Here is a 19,205-nt window from a genome sequence, read left to right on the forward strand (position 1 = left end):
TGCTGTTTCACCTGGCGTGCTCATGGCTGGGTTTGGAATCGTGACTTGGAGGTTATTTTGAGGGACCTACGTTTATTTACATCATCTCCTGCAAGTACATATCTTACCAGGCTGTAAGCTTGTGTGTTGTGTGCCTCCTTGTAGGCTGCTTCATGTTGATGAGGGTATGTTGAGCATGGCATGAGGAGTTTTGGAGGGCCAGGCTGAAAATGTGCTGTCGTTCTGTCTCGGAAAGCCTAGCTGGCTGTCCTGGAGAGCAGGGAGTCGGGCTGGGCTTTCCCAGCGCGTTCCCTCCCTTCCAGCCATGGCTGGGACCCGTCCAGCTGGTGTCGGGCTCGGGCAGCCTGGTGCAGCGTGGCACTTCACCCAAGTCAGTGCTTGTGGTCAATGTGTGTCTTGGCCGTCTTTAGCTTTGATTAGTTCTGCGGGAGTGGGTGGGATGCTCTTCAAGATGTATTGAAAATGCTATTTAATGCCTTCATTTCATTTATAAATGTGTTTTCTGCTTTTGAAACATCTGTAACACGTTGTTCATGTGATGTAAAGGTTCCAGGTTTAACACTATTTTTTCCCTCCTACTATTTAATGACTGGTTAAACTGTTGGTTGCTATCAATGGCATTATCTTGTATAATTTGACCCTAATCATTTTAAGCTTGATACTAAACATCTACACTTTTAAAGTGTTATGACTCAGGTTGGTTAATTTGTATATTTATAACCTGCCCTTTTCTTTAGGTATGGTGGTAACTACTAAAATCACACACCTGGTCGTAAGCAAAAGATGCATTATACTTGTGAAAGCACAGGCCTGGTACAGAAGAAGCTGGAGAGGGTTCATTATAGCTCAGAAACATGCATTGAGGGTAAACCCGGACTGTCTTCTCAAGCCTAAATCTCCAAAACTTTATTTTTGGGAAGCTAGGAAGGCAACCAAAACCACAAGGGTGCATCTCAGAAGTCAGGAGCAGATACTTACGGTCTTCCATGGAGACAGTTGGATCTTCCGTGATAGCTTTATTGGTAGCCCTTCAAAAGGGTGTCAAAAATCTCCTTTTCAGGAGGAGAAGTGTGTGCTGTGTGTTCCCGTAGACCCTTACTGGTCAGCACTGGGGCATACCTGTATCTCACCACTGTTTCTGCTGGTAAATAGCTGCTTTTGGAGTTAGATGCTGTAGCAAGGGTGGGGTTTTGCATAGGAAATATTACAGGCATTTGCTGAGTTAATGGGGGAAATCCTTGTTTGTTGCATCCTTAGGTGCAGGAATAAGATAGCACCAGGTGAGCACCTCAGTGCCACAGGTACTGGCCATGGGCCTGCTCCTGCCCCATAGGCGGTGAGAGGTAGTTTGTCTCTCAGTGGGGAGGGGGGTGGTTTTTTATATGGCATCGTGTCCCCTCCAGGTAAGAACATACTGTGAGCAGCTGGCGTGGTGCTTTTGGGCCCCACTTCTTTCCATTTCAAAATGCTATCATTTTCTTCTAAGTATTTCTGTTTTAATGGAAGTGGTGAAGAAATTGTGTACTTGCCAACAGAGGGATTCAGAAAACATGATTTGATTACAGTAGAGCGTTTTATTTTCTTTTTGCTCCAAGCTATGGGAAACTGATAAGAAAATTCAAACTGTTTTCTTGAACTCTTCCTAGTTACCCATGTAATTATCTTAGTACCCTTGGAAATAATCCGTTCGTCTATGAAATCTCTGTCCTTACAGGGAGAATTTAAGCGGTACTGTGTTTCTTTGCTGGGGGCTGTTTATTTTGGAGTGGCTGGGCCAGGAGGAAAGGGAAGGAGAAATCCTTCAAACCTTTCCTTCCTGGCAGGCCCTCAAAATTCCAGATTCATCATGAAAAGAAAGGGGGAAAAGGAGGGGAGGGAGCAGAAATCTTGCCTGCACCTCCTCTGCCGGCAGAGAAGTCCCGGGAGCTGAGTGAACTGCTGTAGGGCGGGCACTCATCTCGCTGAAGTTTGGTAGCTCAGTTTGCTCTTCCCCAAGGCCGCTTTCACAGATGTATCTAAGGGCCGTGACGACAAGGGCTGCAGGAGATTCAAGGAAGGATGCTCATGTTTTGTCATGAGCATGGCAGCTAGGGTGAAGAGGTCTTTTCCCTGTTCTCCCAACCCTTTGTCACTTGGGCAGATGAAGTCTCAAATTTTGTCCTCAGGGTGTTGGATGTGATCTGCTTTCTACTGTCCCTATTTTTTCTTGTCTTTTTAACAGCACACATAAGTAAAAATGAGAAGGGTTGTTCTTGCTGCCTTCGCTGGTGCCAGTCCCAGCCCTTGCCGTCTAGGACTGCACATCTTCTGCATACATCCCTGAAGGATGTCACTGAAGGTTCTTGATGTCTTCTCCTACAGCCTCTGGGTCTCTAGAGCAACCTCATCACTTCATTCTTGGAGCTTTTCCAGGGCTGGTAACTGTGGCTAAAGACTAGGTAGATTGTGCTAGGAGTTGCAGATGGCTTTTAGAGATGTTGTCATTCCTTTCTTTTCATCATCTGCTTTCTTTTTTTGCCCTTTTAGAAAGCTTGCAGAAGGCCTGATCAGAGAATAATCTTGTGGCAGGTACAGAGGTGATAAACAAAAGCAGCCTGATTGCTACCCATAGGCAAAGGTGCAGGCTGAGACGATTCCCAGACTAACATAATCCAGGCATTTTGTCTACTGAGGTGCTTTTGGAGCTGACTGACCTTTCCTCCCTCTCTGGTTGATTTAAAATGTCCCAAAAGCCCAGTTCTTGTGTGACTTCTGTAGTGTTAGTGGGATCTCTGGAGCACTTGATCTCCAATATCATATTCATTCTGGGGAGATTCTTGGAAGAATATACGTCCTTTGGGTGATGGTGATGTTTCTTCATTGCTTTATGTGCGGTGAGGTGGACCTCAGGAGATGGCTCAGCTGGGTTTTTGCACTACAGCCTGCTCTTCAGCCTTTACCTCTGAACAAATTTGCACCACAGAGGACTCTGCTACATTTGAGAGACAGGGCTCTCAAAAAGAAATGTTAAATCTTTCCCTTCTGCCTTGTCCTGTTTCTCAGCCTGTTGACAGCTCACAGCAACGGTGGCCCCAAGGAAAAGGCTTTGCATGAAGTTAAGACAGATTGAATGACTTCCATGCAGCTCTGGACCATGCAGAAATGCTGTCCCACTCTATGTAAAGGTCAAGACAGAACTAGAACCATTGAGGTGTGTAACACTGAAAGGCCTTTGACAACCTTCCTGTTGCAGGAAGGATTTTGGCTCAGATCTTTCTTCCGTGGCATCTTCATAGACCAAAAAGAGGACAGAGAAAATCACCTGGTTCATCCAGGACTCAATCTGCAGCTTATGGACAGTGTCTCACTCATCCCTTCAGCTACAAAGTGTGGAGTCAAGTCATCTCCCTTTGATTCTCCTGGAAGGGGAGCAGGACTTTGGGCAATAACAGTACTGTCTTTTTCAGACTTCCTTAAAAGCTAAATGCCAAGTATTTCAAGAGCCTGAAATTGCGCCTTAGTTTATGTATAAGCCTGGGTGCTCTGGCATCAGGTAGAACCGGAGGTAAGACTTTGTTGGCTTGAAAAGGCTCATGGGAGAGAGATGCCAAAAAGCCTTAGCATTTATTTCTGCATGGGGAAGAATGACCATTTCAACTTTTAAGTAACTGTCCACAGCAACATGGTCATTAACCGGAGTGGCCCAACCTGGGGAAAGGTGAACGAGGTGGAAAAATCAAAGGACCCGTGGCAAACCCGGTTTCCTGCTTCTTCCTTTGGCTCCCGCTCCTCGTCCTGGCGCGCTCCAACACCAGTGTTTGTGTTGAGTGAGTCTCCAGCTTTGTGCCTGGGTTTTTCAGCCTTCATGTCAAGGTACTCCAAGATTTAGTTATCTTACCATCATCTTCCTTCCAGTCAATAAAATAGTCTTAAAACCTTTGAAGTAGTGGGTTCCAATGCACTTCAGTTGACTTCTGAGAGGATAGTTTTTCAAAGCAAGCTCCTAGCGTGCCACATCACTTCTCTGCTTGCTTTCTTATTTTTTTACAGTTATGTAAATTCAAGGAGGCCAGACAGTAATGGAGGCAGATTAAAAAGATACCATAAGGCAAATCAGGGTGTGAACTTGCAGAGCATCAGCTAATTTGCAGAAACTGCCCATGTGTGTGCTCCTACCCTGCAGATCCCGTCAGCAATACCACTTACCTCTGATTTCCTCCGGGCTCAGAGGATACACATGAGCAGTTACTCCAGTCTCGTGGATGTGTAGCAAGTTACAGCCTATCTCACCCCAAGGTGATTTATTCATCTGTCTGTATCCTCAGTAATCGAGCCACCATCTTACGGAAAGATTGCCTCTCATTTATTTATGTCTGGCCTTATAACTTCAAACTAAGTTGCTAGTATGTCTTAATTTTCTCCATCTGTGAAAACAGATGCTGTTTATTTTGGATGATTTGCCAAGGGAGTCCAATTGCTGGGGCTTGTTACAGGAGTCAAAGTTGCTGTTGCTCCGTGACAGTGCTGGGCTCGCTGTCTCGCAGGCACTCCTGATGAGCCCCTACATCTGCTGGGCTCCGAGCTACCCGCGAATGTGCCCATGGAGCCTCGAGCTCCAGGACTTTTTTCCTTGATATTCACTACAAGGATTTTGACTTGCAGCTTTGGAGCAAGACTGGTGGTGCTACCCACAATGAAAGAAGTGTGAGATTCATCTAAATCTTCTATTCTCAATTGAGGACCGTTTTGTTTCCTCTCTGCGTGGGACACCTTTGTGTCTCACCACATGGCCTGTCCGCACAGACACTTCACATTTTTTTCAGAAACATGCATCTCTTGGCAATGCCACCTCAGGCAGTGGGTTGGAGGCACGCTTAGACTTCCCAGGGAAGATGTCTTCTTTACAGCGTCCTCGCTGAGCAGAGGCTCGCTCTAATCACTCATTCAGTTTTGGGCAGGATATGATGCTGTTCAAGAGCTTTACCAATATTATTCTTCCTAACGAATGACCAGTCTTTTGCAAAGTGGTTGGTTCCTTGCAGGGGGCCTGATCCCCCTCCCCACTCACGTGGCGCATTTCATCAGGCCAGGTGTTCAGTGATACAGAAAAGATTTGAAGATTTGGTCAGTCATATAGGGTGTGTGGGAAGAGGCTTGTGGCTGATTGTTGTCCTGAAAGGTGCTTCTCTTCAAGCCCAGGAGGGTCCGGCTGTGGTGTTAAGGTGCTAGCCCAAGTTCAGCTGTTGGCAGCCAAAGTTCAGTGGTTGCACTGGGGACTTGCTCGTTGCCCCGTCTTTGTTGCAGGTGGTTTCTGCCAGACTCCTGGGAGCCTGTCCACAGAAACTTTTTTTAGTAACCAATGTGTTATTGGCCAGCCAGGCCAGAGGAAAGCTCAGGGATTTAGGATCCATGTCATGGGGAATTTGAATTAAGAAAACCCTGATCAAGAAGGGGAGTTCACCCAGCCAACTGCTCTCTAGGAACTTCACAAGTGCCCCATGCAAAACTCCTGGTCCAGCTCCCATCTGCTCTCCCACCTTCTCAAGGACTCCCAGAAAAGCAGAAAGCATTTGTCAGTAACCATCCAGTCTCAGCTGCTTGTTTTCTGTCTATCAGGTGGAACTGGCAAGGAAAAACCAGACCTGCCTGTGCCAAGCAGCACCGCAGTACAGCACCAGGCAGGGAGGGTGGGTGACTTCTGCTGGCATTCAGTTGCCCAGCTGCTGCATTTCATCGCTTTTCTCCATAAGGTGATGGCAATGTCAGGCCTGTTTCTCCATTGCCTCAAAAGTCACGAACTACAGAGTTTGAGGCTAAAGATACATGGTTTCAAATCCTAGTTTCCCCAGGGCTTCACCTTCTTTGTCCCATTATCTTCTGCAGTACCTCTCCGTCTTCCGCAGCTTTTGAGGTATTTGCACATCTGAAGGGTCAGAGCGAGGGCTTTGCAGCACAGCAGCTTAGAGAAGACAAAGGCAGATTTTCTTTTGCTGGCTCTCAATGCTTGAACCGACCTGCCTTCCTGGGAGAGCCATCCGCCCGCTGCTGGAGGTGAAGGGTTGCTGGCAGAGAAGTGGGGAGCTTGCAGGTGGCCACTGCCCCTTTAAAAAAAGAAAGTTATGATTAAAAAAAAAAAAAAAAAACACCAAAAAACAACTGTGAAAAGAGAGACTGAAGGGGAGATGAGAGAGAAGCTCCGTGCGTTTTGGTTGCTTTCAGTGTTAGGCATGGTTCCGGTCTTTTCTGTTTTCATGGATGGTTTGTAGAAGAGCGGCCCATGCTGAGGCAGTGAAACCCAGGGGAGGAAGGACATGGCTTTCTTTAAAACTGGGAGATGTGTTTTTTTGGTGACCCTTTTTTCTCCTAAGCAAGCTGAAAAACTCCGTCCATGTAACTCAAAAGCAAAAAAAAAGAGAGAAACTTGGGAGCTGGGATCCAGGGCTCAGGTCTTCAGCTCAGTTCTGCAGAGGTTTTTTGGGCAGGGTGGGAGGCAGGGAACGTGTCCCGCTCCAGCCAGCCCTCCGCTCTGCCCGTGGCCGTGGTGCAGCCCGGGCACGCCGGCAGCAGCATCAGGCCCTTTGCACGATCCTCAGGGCTGCCTTGTGCAGAATTGGGCCCTACAGCCCATGTTTGGCTAGTAATAGCTTCCCAATTACATTTTAATGCAATTTAAAGAGACAGGCAATTAAATAATTAACCGTAGGGAAGAGGTTTTCTTCTTTCCAAATCTTGTTAATGCAAATATTTTGCATCAGGCCACCCATATTTCAGGAGCAGGCAGCAATTCTCCTTTTCTTGAGAAACACTGACCTCCAGTGGGACTGCACCTTTATCGCAGCTGCTCCTGGCTCTTTCCTGAGCCTTTTATTTGGGGCCTAGAAAATGCAAATAGGGGAAAAAAATAAATCCATGCGTTCTGTCTGAAGCATGTGCCACCTCCCTTTCCCTGCAGGCAGGTTTGGTGCCTTACGAATAACATAGGAATTGCATTTCTGACAAAAAGGGGGAAATTTGCACCGGCCAAGCCCCTGCTTCGTGGGAAAGCAGCGTTGGCTTTGGGTATGATTTCATTTGAGCCCCCATCGCTGCTGCTCTGAGTCCAGCCCTCCCGGCCAGGCTCTGCAGGGCATCGAGCCCTGTGCAAGGACCCCCTCTGCAGCCGGTTTTGGGGTGCATGGGGCAGCTCCCAGCCCAGCAGGACTGGGTGAGCTGGAATTGAGCTGCACACACTTTGCACCTCTTGTCTGAAGTCTTCAGAGAGGGTAGGAGGCTCCCCAGGCGCAACAGTCTGCCCTCGCTTCTCCTCCAGCACGGCTGCTTCCCAGGCAGCCTTTGCATTTCTTGCTCCCTGGCTGTTGATAAATGAGGATTTTTGCCTTCCAGCCGTCTGGAATTCAGGGGAATAATTACCACGGGAATTATCAGGGAGGAACTGGAACAGCTGGGACCTGAGCTTTCACCCACCTGGAAATCCAGGCACAGAGATGTATCCTGCATCCCTGCGGCGGGGAGGCTGGTGGTGCAAAACGCAGGGTCTGCACCTTGATCTGAGCTTTTTTTCAGCCAGGCAGAGGCCCAGGCATTGCTGGCAACAAGGGAGAAAGGTGAAACGAGCAGATTTCTGCTGCAGGACAGGGCTCCTGCTTGCTGATGCTCTGTTTCGGGATGGATTTGCAAACGAAGCGAGGAGCTTGCCCCGCGGTGCTGGTCCTGCGCCTCTCGCTGTAGCTGCGTTTTGGCCCTGTCTCTCCATTGCTTCACATTTGGGCTGGGGTTATACGAGGGGAATGAGAGGCTTTTGTTTTGCTCCTGGAGCATTCCAGCCTGTTGTGGTTAAGGGCGTGGGTTTTACTCTGGGGGGCAACTGGAAAGAGGGCTCGTTTGTCAAAAATTGGCTGAGCGGGGATGCTGGTGGCTGCACAGCCTTGCCCAGCACCTTGGGGCAGGATTGGTCTCACCTGAGCCCCTCCTAGGACATGTTCCCCACCCAGCTCCAACCCCCTGTGGCACTGTCTGTGCCGTGCGTGCCTGTCCCAGTGCCCGCGGCTGGGGATGTACTGCCCGGAGCCCACCTCCATCGCACCTTTTCTGTGCAGACCAGACCCGGGGATCGGTTTGTGAGCTCAGCTCCCCTTATCCCTCTCCAGGTCCTCCCGCTCTGCCCAGCCAGGGTGCTGCCAGGTACCCCTGGGGCACTAAAAATATTTTACCAATGCATTTGAAGCAGCCATGCCCGTGCAAGCAGCTGCCTGCTCGCATTGCCTCCAGCACTGGGACATGGCGCTGGTCCTGCCTGGGGATGGCTGCCCACAGCGTAGTCCCTCCTGCTGCCCCCAGAATTAAGGGGAAAATGGGGTTGCTGCCTGTGAGTTGGCTTTGCTGCTCCAGGTGGGGGTTTCTGAGCTTTCTGGTATCCCCTTGGGAAAATTTGGGGTTTTAGGCCACCCCTGGTTGACGGCCGTGGCTCTGTTTTCCAGTGCGCTGTGCAGAGCTGCAGATCCAGCTGACGGAGGCTGTGTCCACGCTGGCTGGCCAGAAGGAGCTTATCGCCAAGCTGGAGCATGACCTCAGCACCATCCAGGCCCTGTCGACCATGCATCGCCCGGATGCTGAGGTAACCCCAACTCACAGCGCTCGGCTCCTGGCAGTGGGTAGGGACCACTCAAAATGTCCCTGGGGGTTGACCGTCACTGATGGAGGGGCCAACAGCAGGCATGAGGGTTGTTTTATTACCTCTTCTTTTTTTTTTTCTTCTTTTCCCCCCCCTCTCTTTTCTTTCTTTCTCACGACTCGCCCAGCAGAGGGTTGCATCGTGCCCATGCAGTGGGATGGTGCTGGCGTGGGAGGGGTAGCGGTGTTGGCATCCAGGGACTGTCCAGCCCTTCTCCTTCCTGGGGAAATGACGGGATGTGAGGGTTGAATGCCAGCCTCTCTGTGTTGTCTCGGGCTTGATCCTTGCCGAGTGCCTGTTTGGCAGCAATGCTTCCCATGAGGCTGTGGGTGCCAGGGCGGTAGCAGGACCCAGAAGGGGTTTGCTTTGACCAGGCACCTTCGGGTGGGTGGGAAACGCTTAATCCCTTGTGCCTCTGCTGCCCAGGGTGCAGCCGTCCCCAGCCTGGAGAAGATACCTGAGCCCATCAAGGAGGCCACGGCGCTGTTTTACGGTGAGAGGCGGGCGCGAAGCTGGGGCCATGCTGCACACCAAGGTGCTGACGGGTGCCATCCGGTGCCATGGGCAGGGTTGTCATCTCCGGGCATGGCGGCATGAGAATGCTGCTAAGCAGGCACAGACATCACCTGCTCAGCGTGTCCTTCACTGGGGTCAGTGATGAGTTTTCCATGCTTGGCAGTTTGCTGGTCCTCCGGCTGCTCCTGAGACAGCGCAGCGGGCCCGTGCCGGGCCTGACTCCGTGCCAAGCTGGTGAACCCAGGCTGAACCAAACACCCTGTGCTTTAACTCCTGCTCTTTCCGCACCAAACCCCCTCCAGAGCCAGCGAGCTAAACATTTCCTTTACGTTGGCTCCCGCGCAGAGGTCTGCAGGAGAAAATGAATCAAACAAATAACGACACTTGGCTCCTCTAGAAGAAAACCCACTTCCTTTCCTTTTTTACTTTTTTTTTGTTCTTTTTTGTTTTGAAAAGTTTTGAAAACACACAGTAAACAATATCACAGCAACAGTCCCACCAAGCCAAACAACCTGCAGCCACCCATCCTGCGCTATGAATAGCTCCTCTGTGCAGCCGGTTGAGTCACGGCCTCGGGGACATATTTCTCCTTGGCTGTGGATGCCTCCTGCTGCCGGGAAGGCAGAGCGGGGAGGGATGGCTGCAGCCCCCTGGGCACCTGCAGAGCCCCATCACGGGGGGCAGCTATGTGGGGCACCCACAAAATGGGGCTCCTGGGCACGGCAAGCTGGCGATGGCTGTGGGCGAGCAGCCCCTGCTTTGCTGGGGTGGCTGAAAGAGGAGAAAGTACAAAACGGGGGTGACTGTTTTGCAAGGAGGGGAAGGGGAGAGAAGAGTACATGGATGGAGGGGCTGGTTGTGGCGCTGGGTCTTTTGTTAGGGCTACGGCTGCTGCAGAAGCTACGGGGGAGAGTCTGGCAGGGACTGCGAGGGTTGGGGTCGTGGGAAGGCAGCCACGGGTTGCACCAGATAATGCAATTAGTCTTCCCTGGGGACTGAACCTGTCCGTTCCCAGGATAAGTCCCAAAAAAATGAAAAAAAAGCATAAAAAATAGTCCATGTTGTAGTAGCTGTGCACAGGAGTTTATCTGCCTGGGTGCCCCTGAGGTCCCGCGGTGTCAGAGGGGGGACCTTGAGCAAGCCCCGCTTGCTCCGGGGTGGATGGTGAGCATCTGCTGGGTTGTCTCTCATGTCAAGCGTTGTCCGCAGGTCACCCGCCATCCCCCGGCACCTCGTTCCCCGAGGGGCAGGTGGACTCACTCCTCTCCATCATCTCCAGCCAGAGGGAACGCTTCCGAGCCAGGAACCAGGAGCTGGAGGGGGTATGTCGAGTGGGGAGGGCGGCCACGCAGGGGCTGCAGGACCTGCAGTCTGGAGCTGGCTCCTTTAATGACCTGTGGGGAATTTATTATCAGCACAACGCAGGCAGCACCATGGCAAGCAAGAGAAAAATACATTCTGCCGTTAGCAGGACCAAAGCCTTCCCCAGCCCATCGGTGTTGCTCCAATTCAAGGACAGGTCTAAATCCCTGTTCCCTTGCAGGTGTGCTTGGCCGTCTGGCACAGCTTTCGAGGGTGCCATATAAAAAGCACATAGGGAATGCGGTTTGGGGTAAAAACCCAATAGCTCTACAAATCGAAGTACAGCTCAAAATGACGTCTTCAAAGCCAGCAGGTTGGCTTTGCACGTCCCGTGTGGGCCAGGTCTCAGCCCAAAGCCACCCACAGCCACCTTGGCTGCCCTGGCCCATATTTAGCCATGGAGGGATCAGGTTTGTTAATGGTTCAGGACTGGGGTTCAGCTGCAGTTTTAATTTGGGAGCAATTTTAATTCAAAGCTGGGGGATTTTAATTACTGAGAGGGGACTGACCCCAGCTGGATGCACCCATCAACCCCGCTTCTGCCTCCCACCCGGTGAGATCCTGTCCTCTCCCCGGCCTCGCTGCTAACGGCCCCCTTGCTCCCCCCACGCAGGAGAACCGCATGATGCAGCACACAGTGCACGCCCTGCAGAGCGAGCTGGACAACCTGAGAGCTGACAACATCAAGCTCTACGAGAAGATCAAGTTCCTCCAGAGCTACCCTGGGCGGGTGAGTGGCTGTCTGCCTATGTGTCCTCCAGCTGGGTTCACACGCATGGACAGACCCCAAACAGAGACCATTGCCGTCTGTGTGCAAGAGCAATGGGGAAATCGCACATCACCCACATGCACCTTGCATGAAAGTTGGAAAATGGGAGCTAATTGGGGTGAAGAAGGGTGCAGTGCTCTGCGTAGAGGAGCACGTACCCAGCCCCTCTGCTGAGAAGGTAGTTTTTAACCATGGTGAAGGTTGTCTGACATCTTTGATGTCAGAAGCTCAAATTTTCTCCCTGAAAAAGCTGCTACAAACTCCTTTGATGCTCACTGCCAGCAGCATGATGCTCCAGCAGGCAAGTCGTGCATGCTCTTGCCCAACCAGGCAGCCAGCAGTTAAATTGGGACCTCCTGCAATAAATCCCTGCAGCTAGAGCCTGAAAAATAATTCATCCTGTCATACCTATGCTCATTCCCTGCCACCCTGAATTTCTCATGGCCAGCAGAGAGAGCTGCTCGGCTTCCCGCTCTCCTGGGCGGCCAGGGCCCCTTCCCAATAGAGCAGAAACCAACCCAAAACTGTCCCAGTAATCCCAGTAACGCCAGGAGGAGGCTGGGGAGCAGTGTCAGACCTTGCTGCAACTTGCTCTGCTCGTGCTGCATCCCTTGGGGGTTTCATCCCTGGAAGTCCCTGGGGCTTTCACAAGCAGGTCAGGCTGCCACCTGGGGATCTTTCAATTGCAACCACTTCCTCGGTCACAGCTGGGCTATCGTGACCTCAGGCTTTCCTAATAACTGCAAAAGTGACAATAACTGAGGAAGGGACATCGGTTCAAACGCTGGCTCCTCGCCCTGCCTGCCCTGCCATCCTCCCCCGAAGCTGCTGCCTTTCCATGCTGGCTGGACTGAGTCTGTTTTATTGATGGATATTTTAATAGCATTTGGGAATGGGAAACTCCTACAGCCGTGAAGGACCTTATTTGGTTCTTTTATTTATGTCTCAGTGATGACGCTGGGTCGGCCCCTCTGACATTTTTGCCCGTTTCTCCCACGGAAGATCATATCCATGTTTGTCTGCTGCCACAAGGCAACCCCTGAATGCCATTCACATGATCTAAAGAGCAAAAGCCTTCGACGCAGCAGCACGGGGGATTGCATAATTCACCCCCTAATCGGGCATGTGACACGTTAAAAATAATCATCAAAGATCATTCAATAAGGCCAGGCTATAGTGAATTCATCGCCCCTAAACTGGGAGCTGGTCTCATCGCTGGCTTCTGACGGCGCGGTGACCCGTGGATCGTATTGCAGCGCGTAAGGGCATATTTGCTAAAGGTCTGCGTGCAGCGGGGTTTACCCGCAGTGAAACGGAGTCACCGACCGGCGTGCTGGGCTGGCTGGGCAGTACAACCAGCAGCACGTAGTAATGGATCCAGAAAGCCCGCAGTAAATGTCAGCATCGCCGTGCTGGCGGAGCAGAGCTGGAGAAGGCGCAGTGCTGGGGGAGAGAGATGGATTAGCACCGGAGCCCTTGAGCAGGGATGTGCAGCCCACGTAGGTGGGAGCCAGGGCTCACACCAGACTGTGGCTGTGCCTGGTGACAGCACGTGCTGTCTCCAGGCTGGTTTTGGGTAGGAACGATGTGGAATCTGCAGTTCTCACGACCTGCAGAGGTAGTGTTGGAGAAAGGAGGAGCAGGGATGTGCGGGCTGCGTGAGCATCCTCAGGGCTCGCTGCTGCCGTTCGTCCAGTGCTGCCTGGGAATCTCTGTCCCAGCAGGAGTCTAAAGCCCAGCATGTCCTAACCGATCTACATCTTTCACTTCTTTCAAGGAGTTGCCTTCATTTTCCTTGCCCTTTGCCCAGCTAATAATAGCTGTATGTTTAAGCAATGATTTCCTCCTCCTAAACCGCTCTCTCCCTCCTACCTGGCCCAGCAGCAAAGGAATTCAGGGTGGGATTTGCACTAGCCCAGGCATTTCCAGGTGAGCTCTCTGGGGTGGATTCAAGGAAAGGGCAAAAAATAAGGGGACATGGGTGGAGTCCCCGTGGAAGAAAGGACTTTGTTAAACAGCCCCTGTTGTGCTTCTCCTTTTTGAAGGTGAGGGATCCTGTCGGCCCTGCGGGTCAGCTCTGGGCTGTGCTGCTCCATCCTTTGGGGGTCATGTCTTCCAAATGAGCAGCTCAGGGGGGCTGGGGGTCTCTGGCCCTGTGCTGGGTGTCCATCCACCGCTTGCACTGGCAGGGATAGGTACAGGCAGCTACGCCAGCACCGGCACCCGCTGGCTCTCACCCTGCCTTTGCTCCCTCAGGGCGGCAGCAGGGACGACACCGAGCAGCGCTACTCCTCCCAGTACGAAGAGCGCCTGGACCCCTTCTCCTCCTTCAGCAGGAAGGTATGAAAAGCCCCCGGCACCCTCCCTCCACATCAGCCCCTCCATCTGCCACGGGATGGTTGCCTCCCCTGGGGTAGGACTCAGCTGGCTGCATTTTGGCATTGCAGAGCACAGCTTTGCCCAGCATAGAGAGGGAAGAGCCTTTGCAGCGTGCTGCAATCGATGAGCGGGTTGCTTTGCTCTGTTCTGGTTTTGCTCACAGCAAGGTGGTCCAGGTGTGTTGAAGGGAAGGAGCAGCCAGAGAATGAAACCTCTCAGGGGAATTATTTCATCGCTCGGATGAAATTCAGGGATAGCACTCTGAAAGCATAAAACATACTCAAATGCCATTCACTTTAAGAAATAAAAAATAAAATAAGTCATTGTTCCCACATGATGTCTGCTATGGCTGTGTGTATGGGGGGGTGGGAGCATCCCAGGGCACAGAGCTCCTCCCCTGATTTGCAAACCCTAAATCAGCGCTTTGAGCCTCAAAATCAGCTTCTTGTCCCCTTTCCTTGCAGGAACGCCAGCGGAAGTACCTGAGCCTCAGTCCCTGGGATAAAGCCACCCTGAGCATGGTGAGTGGGCTGCACCCACCGTGGCATAGTAGGTGGCGAGAGGTTTTTAGCCCAGTGCCTGCACAGGGAACGCTGCTGCTGGGCTTGGCCCCAGGTGGGGCACAGACCCCATCCCTGCTCCCCCAGGCAGGGGTGCAGACCATGCTGGGGCCACACTGGGGCTTGCTTTAGGAGAAATCACTTTCCTCCCTTGCCCTTTCCTTCCCCTTTCACCCACTCCATCCCACGGCGTCTCAGGGAGTCCTGGCCGGAGCGGGTGACCCAGCCCCAAACCCAGCCAGCGATGCCACAGCCCAGGCCACTGCAGTGTCAGGGCACAGCCCGGGATCTCGGAGACAGCTTATGTCTCAGGGGATTACCATGAACCACAGTTTCCCCGGCAATGCCCATGGCAGCACTAGGATGCGATGGCTGCGTGAAGCACGTCTCCTCCGGTTTGTAACGTGGCTGGGGGGCTCAGCCCTGCACCCCTGGCTGAGGGCTGGCCTGGGGGCAAAGCCTCTTCACACACAGCATGCAGGGGGGGTTAGCTCAGCCCGGCTCCCCATAGGAGACTCACCCAGAGAGCCCCAGCACCCCACACAGCTGGGGAGCAGGCGTGCGATGGGCTGCAAAGGGTCCCGCTCCAGGGGAGATGCTCTGCCTCGCAGCATCCTCGGGTGCACAGTGGTTTCTCATCACATTCTGCAGAAACACCTCTTCCCGAGCCCTGACCCTTCCTGCTCTGGTTCTTCCTTCCAAAAAGCATTTGGGAAAATATTGGGGAGCTGCTGGTGTCTGCAGCAGCAGAGGGTCCTCACCTGCGCTGTGGCGGGCAGGAGGGCTGCGGCTGCCACCATGGCTATTGGCTATGACCTCTTAGGGATGAACGCTGCTTTCTGAGCTAAAAATGTGGTTATCGAGAACTGACTTATATTTGTGACATCAGCAGCAGGCTCAGGATCAGGTTTTGGGTGAGTTAACCCCTAGCTATTTGGTGTAGCAGAGGTTAATGTGGGAGCGCTGGTCTGCAACAGCCACAGAATACAGAAATATCTTGTAATAAAGGCAAAGCTGTCATTTGCATAAAAACCAAGCAAATGCCAACATGAATATGTATTGGGTGGCGTGCCAGCACCATGGAGAATTAATGAAAGGCATTTACAAAAAAACTGACTTAGGGGAGTTATTCCTTGGGAATATTTAAGAACATAATCTTGTTTGTTACAGCAGCCTCTGCCGTGGCTGTGAATAGCAAAGAAGACTTCAGCCCAGAATTGGTTTGGTGGGAGATCTGTGGGTTTTAATGCCAGCTTTGGAAAGCCCACGTGGTGGTTTGTGGAATGTGCTTATGTCCATAATGAATCCCTAGCTTTTACAGCAGGAATAAAAAGTTGCTCTGTAGGAAGGTAGGATCTGTCCTTCATAAGCTGCTTTTCTAGGCTGCGGTTACTCCTGACTTTGGCTCTTTTGAAGGGCTGGACATGAAGGTTTTCCCATTGGGAGCCCAGTGTCATGGGCCAGAAGGGCTTGGACATCGTCAGGGTCTGGCTGCTGTTCAGTGGCCTCTCCAAAATGAGGGGTTGGAGCGTGACACAGCCCAGCCCCGCGGGGTTTCTGGGACCCAGTGAGCTCAGACATCTCTGTGGGCTGGCACAGGACTGGCAAAGGTGGAGGGTAAATCTTTCAAGATAGACCAGCGAAACGGGTAAGCCTGCAGACCAGGTTACTGGTGAGGTTTTGAAGATGCCCAAGGAATTTCCATTTCTGTGGTTGCTCTCCAAAATCCCCCAGGGCAATGTCCTTCTGGCAGTCCCTACTTTGGCGGAGCTTTGCCTTGCCCCGAGCAGTGCTGCGTGCCTTCCCAAGGGCTGTTGATGCTCCTCCACCTCGTGGCCTCTCCCGCAGTGGTACCCAGCTGTGCTGGGGACCAGCAGCAGGAGGAGGCAGCACGTGCCTGAAAGCTCATGCTCATGGGTTAGCAAGGCAGGGTGAAGACCTTCCCTTAAATACGTTATCTGGGACAAATAGGAAGGGCAGTGGGACAAGCTATGGGACCCCAGGGACCTGCCCAGACCACCAGGTCCAGCCATGAGCCTCCCCCGTGCAGCAGAAGGGCTGTTACTGGGGAGAGCAGCTGGAGGTCCAGCACACAGCTCCCCTAAAATCAATAGCCCAGCAGTGACGGGCATCCTTGAGAGCCTGCATTTTCCAAGGTGCTCAGCCATCACTGCAGCCTGGCAGAGGGTGTACACGGCTGTCAGCAAGCACGTAGCCTCACCACCGCCAAAGCTGGGGGCTCCACACCGTACCAAGCCTTTAATCCTACTTTACTGGCTCTTTGCTGCCAGTGGGTCCAGAGCTATGGCACAGGACCGCGGTTGCTTTAGGCTGAGCTAGCTGGAGGTTCACAGAGAGGGATGCCAGGAGCTGGAGGAGTGTACAAACCCCAGGGTGCAGAGTGGTCACCCCTAAAACATGCCGGGGTGCTTGGGAGGCTGCACCATCGCTGCGGGTCTGGCTACGAAATCATCCTCTAAGCCATTCCTGGGGTCGGGCACTGGAGCTGGGGTGCAGGCAGGGCTGTGCAGCAGGGCCAGCCTTCGGGAATGCCAGCACAGTGCTTGCTCAGCTGCCCTGCCAAGGAGGTGGCGAGGGGACACTGCAAATCACAAGTTCTTTGAGCTCATGAATTAAAAATGTGCAAGACTTAATTACTACTGGGGTTTCTCTCCGGAGTGGTGCTGAGCCACAGGCAGGCACTGAGTCAGGGCTGGCACAGGGGGAGCGGGCAGAGCCAGTGGAGAAAGCTGGGGTAAAAGCAGCTCAAAATGAACTCTGAGAGAGTTTTCAGTGGAGGATACCCCACAGTTCGCAGCCCTGAATTCACCTCGATTAGGGCAACTTTGGGCTGAGAGCATAGGTACTTTTGGTAGTCACCTTGAAGGAGAGCAGCTGCTCAGAGATGGGCACGGAGGGATGGCAAAGCATCCCCCCTCGCCTGCATGTTTATTTAGGGTCTAGCAGAAACAGGGCCCCAATCTTGGCCAGGGTCTCTCCGAGCCTGTGCACAGGGAGGGTTGCTTTCCACTGACCCACATGAAAATGGGATTTTCCATTCTGCTCTTGCTGCAGGGGCGGCTCATCCTGTCCAACAAGACAGCTCGTACCATTGCCTTCTTCTACACCCTGTTCCTGCACTGCCTCGTCTTCCTGGTAAGTGCGGGGGCCATGGGGGGTGGGCACCCCATTAAAATGGCAGCAAGCATCCCATCCAGGGGGAATTTTTGCATTTTAAAGATATTTATGCCAAGCAAGTGTGTTGCAGCTGGTATATCACCGGCTCCAGAGGCGCAGGGTGGCTGGGAGCGTGGGCAGCACCGCTCAGCGGAGACACGTACCTGCCAATAAATATCCCGTCAGCTTCACGGGGCGGGCACGGCCACCCTCGGGTGGGCACAGGCTTGGCCGAGGGCAGGAGCTGGAAGCTGTCTGTGTTTTCATCTGTGCCTGGAAGCAGCTGTGGGGCCGCAGTGCCACCGTGCCGGGAGCTCACACGGGGTTTAGCCTATTTGCGTGCAGGTCTGGTTCGCCATCCCTGCACGCAGGCAAGCAAGCCCTCCGCTTGTCAGGCAGAAAAACTTTGGTTAATTATTGTGAAGCTAACAGCGTAACAAATTTTAGGAATAAAATATGGCCCCATGACCCCACACCACTGTGCAATTCCACCTTCTTATTTCTGACTGCATCCCTTAAGCTCCTGCACGGTGGAGCTCAGTTACATTCCCTGCCCCTCCAGGTGGTGAGCTCTGGCTCTGCATTTCGCTGTGCGAGCTCTGGTCCTCCCCGCGTTTTCTGCTTGCCCTGTGGCTCTGTTTTCCTCTAGTTTTCAAATTTCCCCGACTGTACGTTAGGGTTAGAAGTAGAGAAGGTTTTGTTAGGAATAGAGGCTTGAGCCAGCCCAAATCCCCTGGGAGTCGGTCATGATGCGAACTCCTCCTATATTCTTGCACAGTTTCTGGGAGTTTATTTATCATTTCAGGGGGAAAAAAAACCCAAAATAATAAATAATTAAACAATGAAACAAGATGAAAGACAAATCAGAACAATATTTCTATCCTGATCTTCTCAAAGTAAAACTGACTTTGTGTTATTTTGGTGAGGAAAGGAGCAAAGAAAATAAAAAGTTAAACATCATTAAACTTTAAAGCTCTAACCTAAAAGAAAAAAAAGTAAAATTCATAAATATTACATGGCTGGAATGCTCTTACTTCATCTACACACAAAAGGCCCTGAAATCCAGCACCCAGTGCTGCCTGGCCTGGGCAAGCACCGTGTCTCCGACAGGGGCTGGACAAACCCCCGGCTCCTTCATTCCCGCGGTGGGAGCAACGTCTTTGCCGCTAATCCTGGGAGACAGCGCAGCCTTCACCCCTTCCCGCCTGCTGCCTTCCGCCTGTTGTGATTTCAATTAACCCTAATTTGGAGGACCGCTGAAGGCTGTTTGTGGAATTAGAGTATCGCCCTGGTGACAAGATAACGACAGCTTACAAATCCCCGAGGCTTTAATGCATCAGCCTGGGATGGGAGGGCTTCTCCCTCTTTCCAAAACCCACCGCTGCCTCCCCACCTCCCTGGACCACAGCTTTGAAATGGAAACCCAGTGGCACGAAGGGAAAAAGGAGCCAAACCGAGCAGTGACCTTCCCTCAGCCTGTTCCAAAAACCCATCTCCATCCATGTGCAGCCTCGAGTGCGCCCGCCTTACCCCAAGCCACCGCAGCTGCGGCAGCGCTGTCCCGGCAAAAATAACCCACTGGTCATCCTGACCGACCTGAGGGCAACCCCCTGAAACACATGCTGGGTTTCTCCACGCTGATAACACAAGGCTGTAAAACCAATTTTACCCAGCGCATTGTTTTAGGTCTCTGCTTGATGCACAAAAGCCAGGGACGCCTGCAAAACGCTGCAGCAGAGATTTTGCTGGTGGCCATGGGGATGGGATGGCAGGGCCAGGATGGCACAGTGGT

General features: G+C 52.4%; 1 protein-coding gene across 1 annotated transcript in view; it reads left to right on the forward strand.

Annotated features, from left to right (window-relative positions):
• Window positions 1–19,205, forward strand: part of CUX1 (cut like homeobox 1) — a 280,862-nt gene that overhangs the window by 259,237 nt on the left and 2,420 nt on the right. Inside the window, exons 15-21 of the mRNA XM_087751495.1 lie at window positions 8,457–8,593; window positions 9,077–9,143; window positions 10,376–10,488; window positions 11,142–11,258; window positions 13,554–13,637; window positions 14,141–14,197; window positions 17,312–17,392. Coding sequence (XP_087607621.1) covers window positions 8,457–8,593; window positions 9,077–9,143; window positions 10,376–10,488; window positions 11,142–11,258; window positions 13,554–13,637; window positions 14,141–14,197; window positions 17,312–17,392 — 656 coding nt within the window. The remainder of the gene's footprint in view (window positions 1–8,456; window positions 8,594–9,076; window positions 9,144–10,375; window positions 10,489–11,141; window positions 11,259–13,553; window positions 13,638–14,140; window positions 14,198–17,311; window positions 17,393–19,205) is intronic.

Source organism: Nipponia nippon, unplaced genomic scaffold (assembly GCF_047370975.1).
Source record: "Nipponia nippon isolate SJK-2023a ecotype South Korea unplaced genomic scaffold, ASM4737097v1 scaffold_15, whole genome shotgun sequence".
In the NCBI taxonomy this organism is placed as follows: domain Eukaryota; kingdom Metazoa; phylum Chordata; class Aves; order Pelecaniformes; family Threskiornithidae; genus Nipponia; species Nipponia nippon.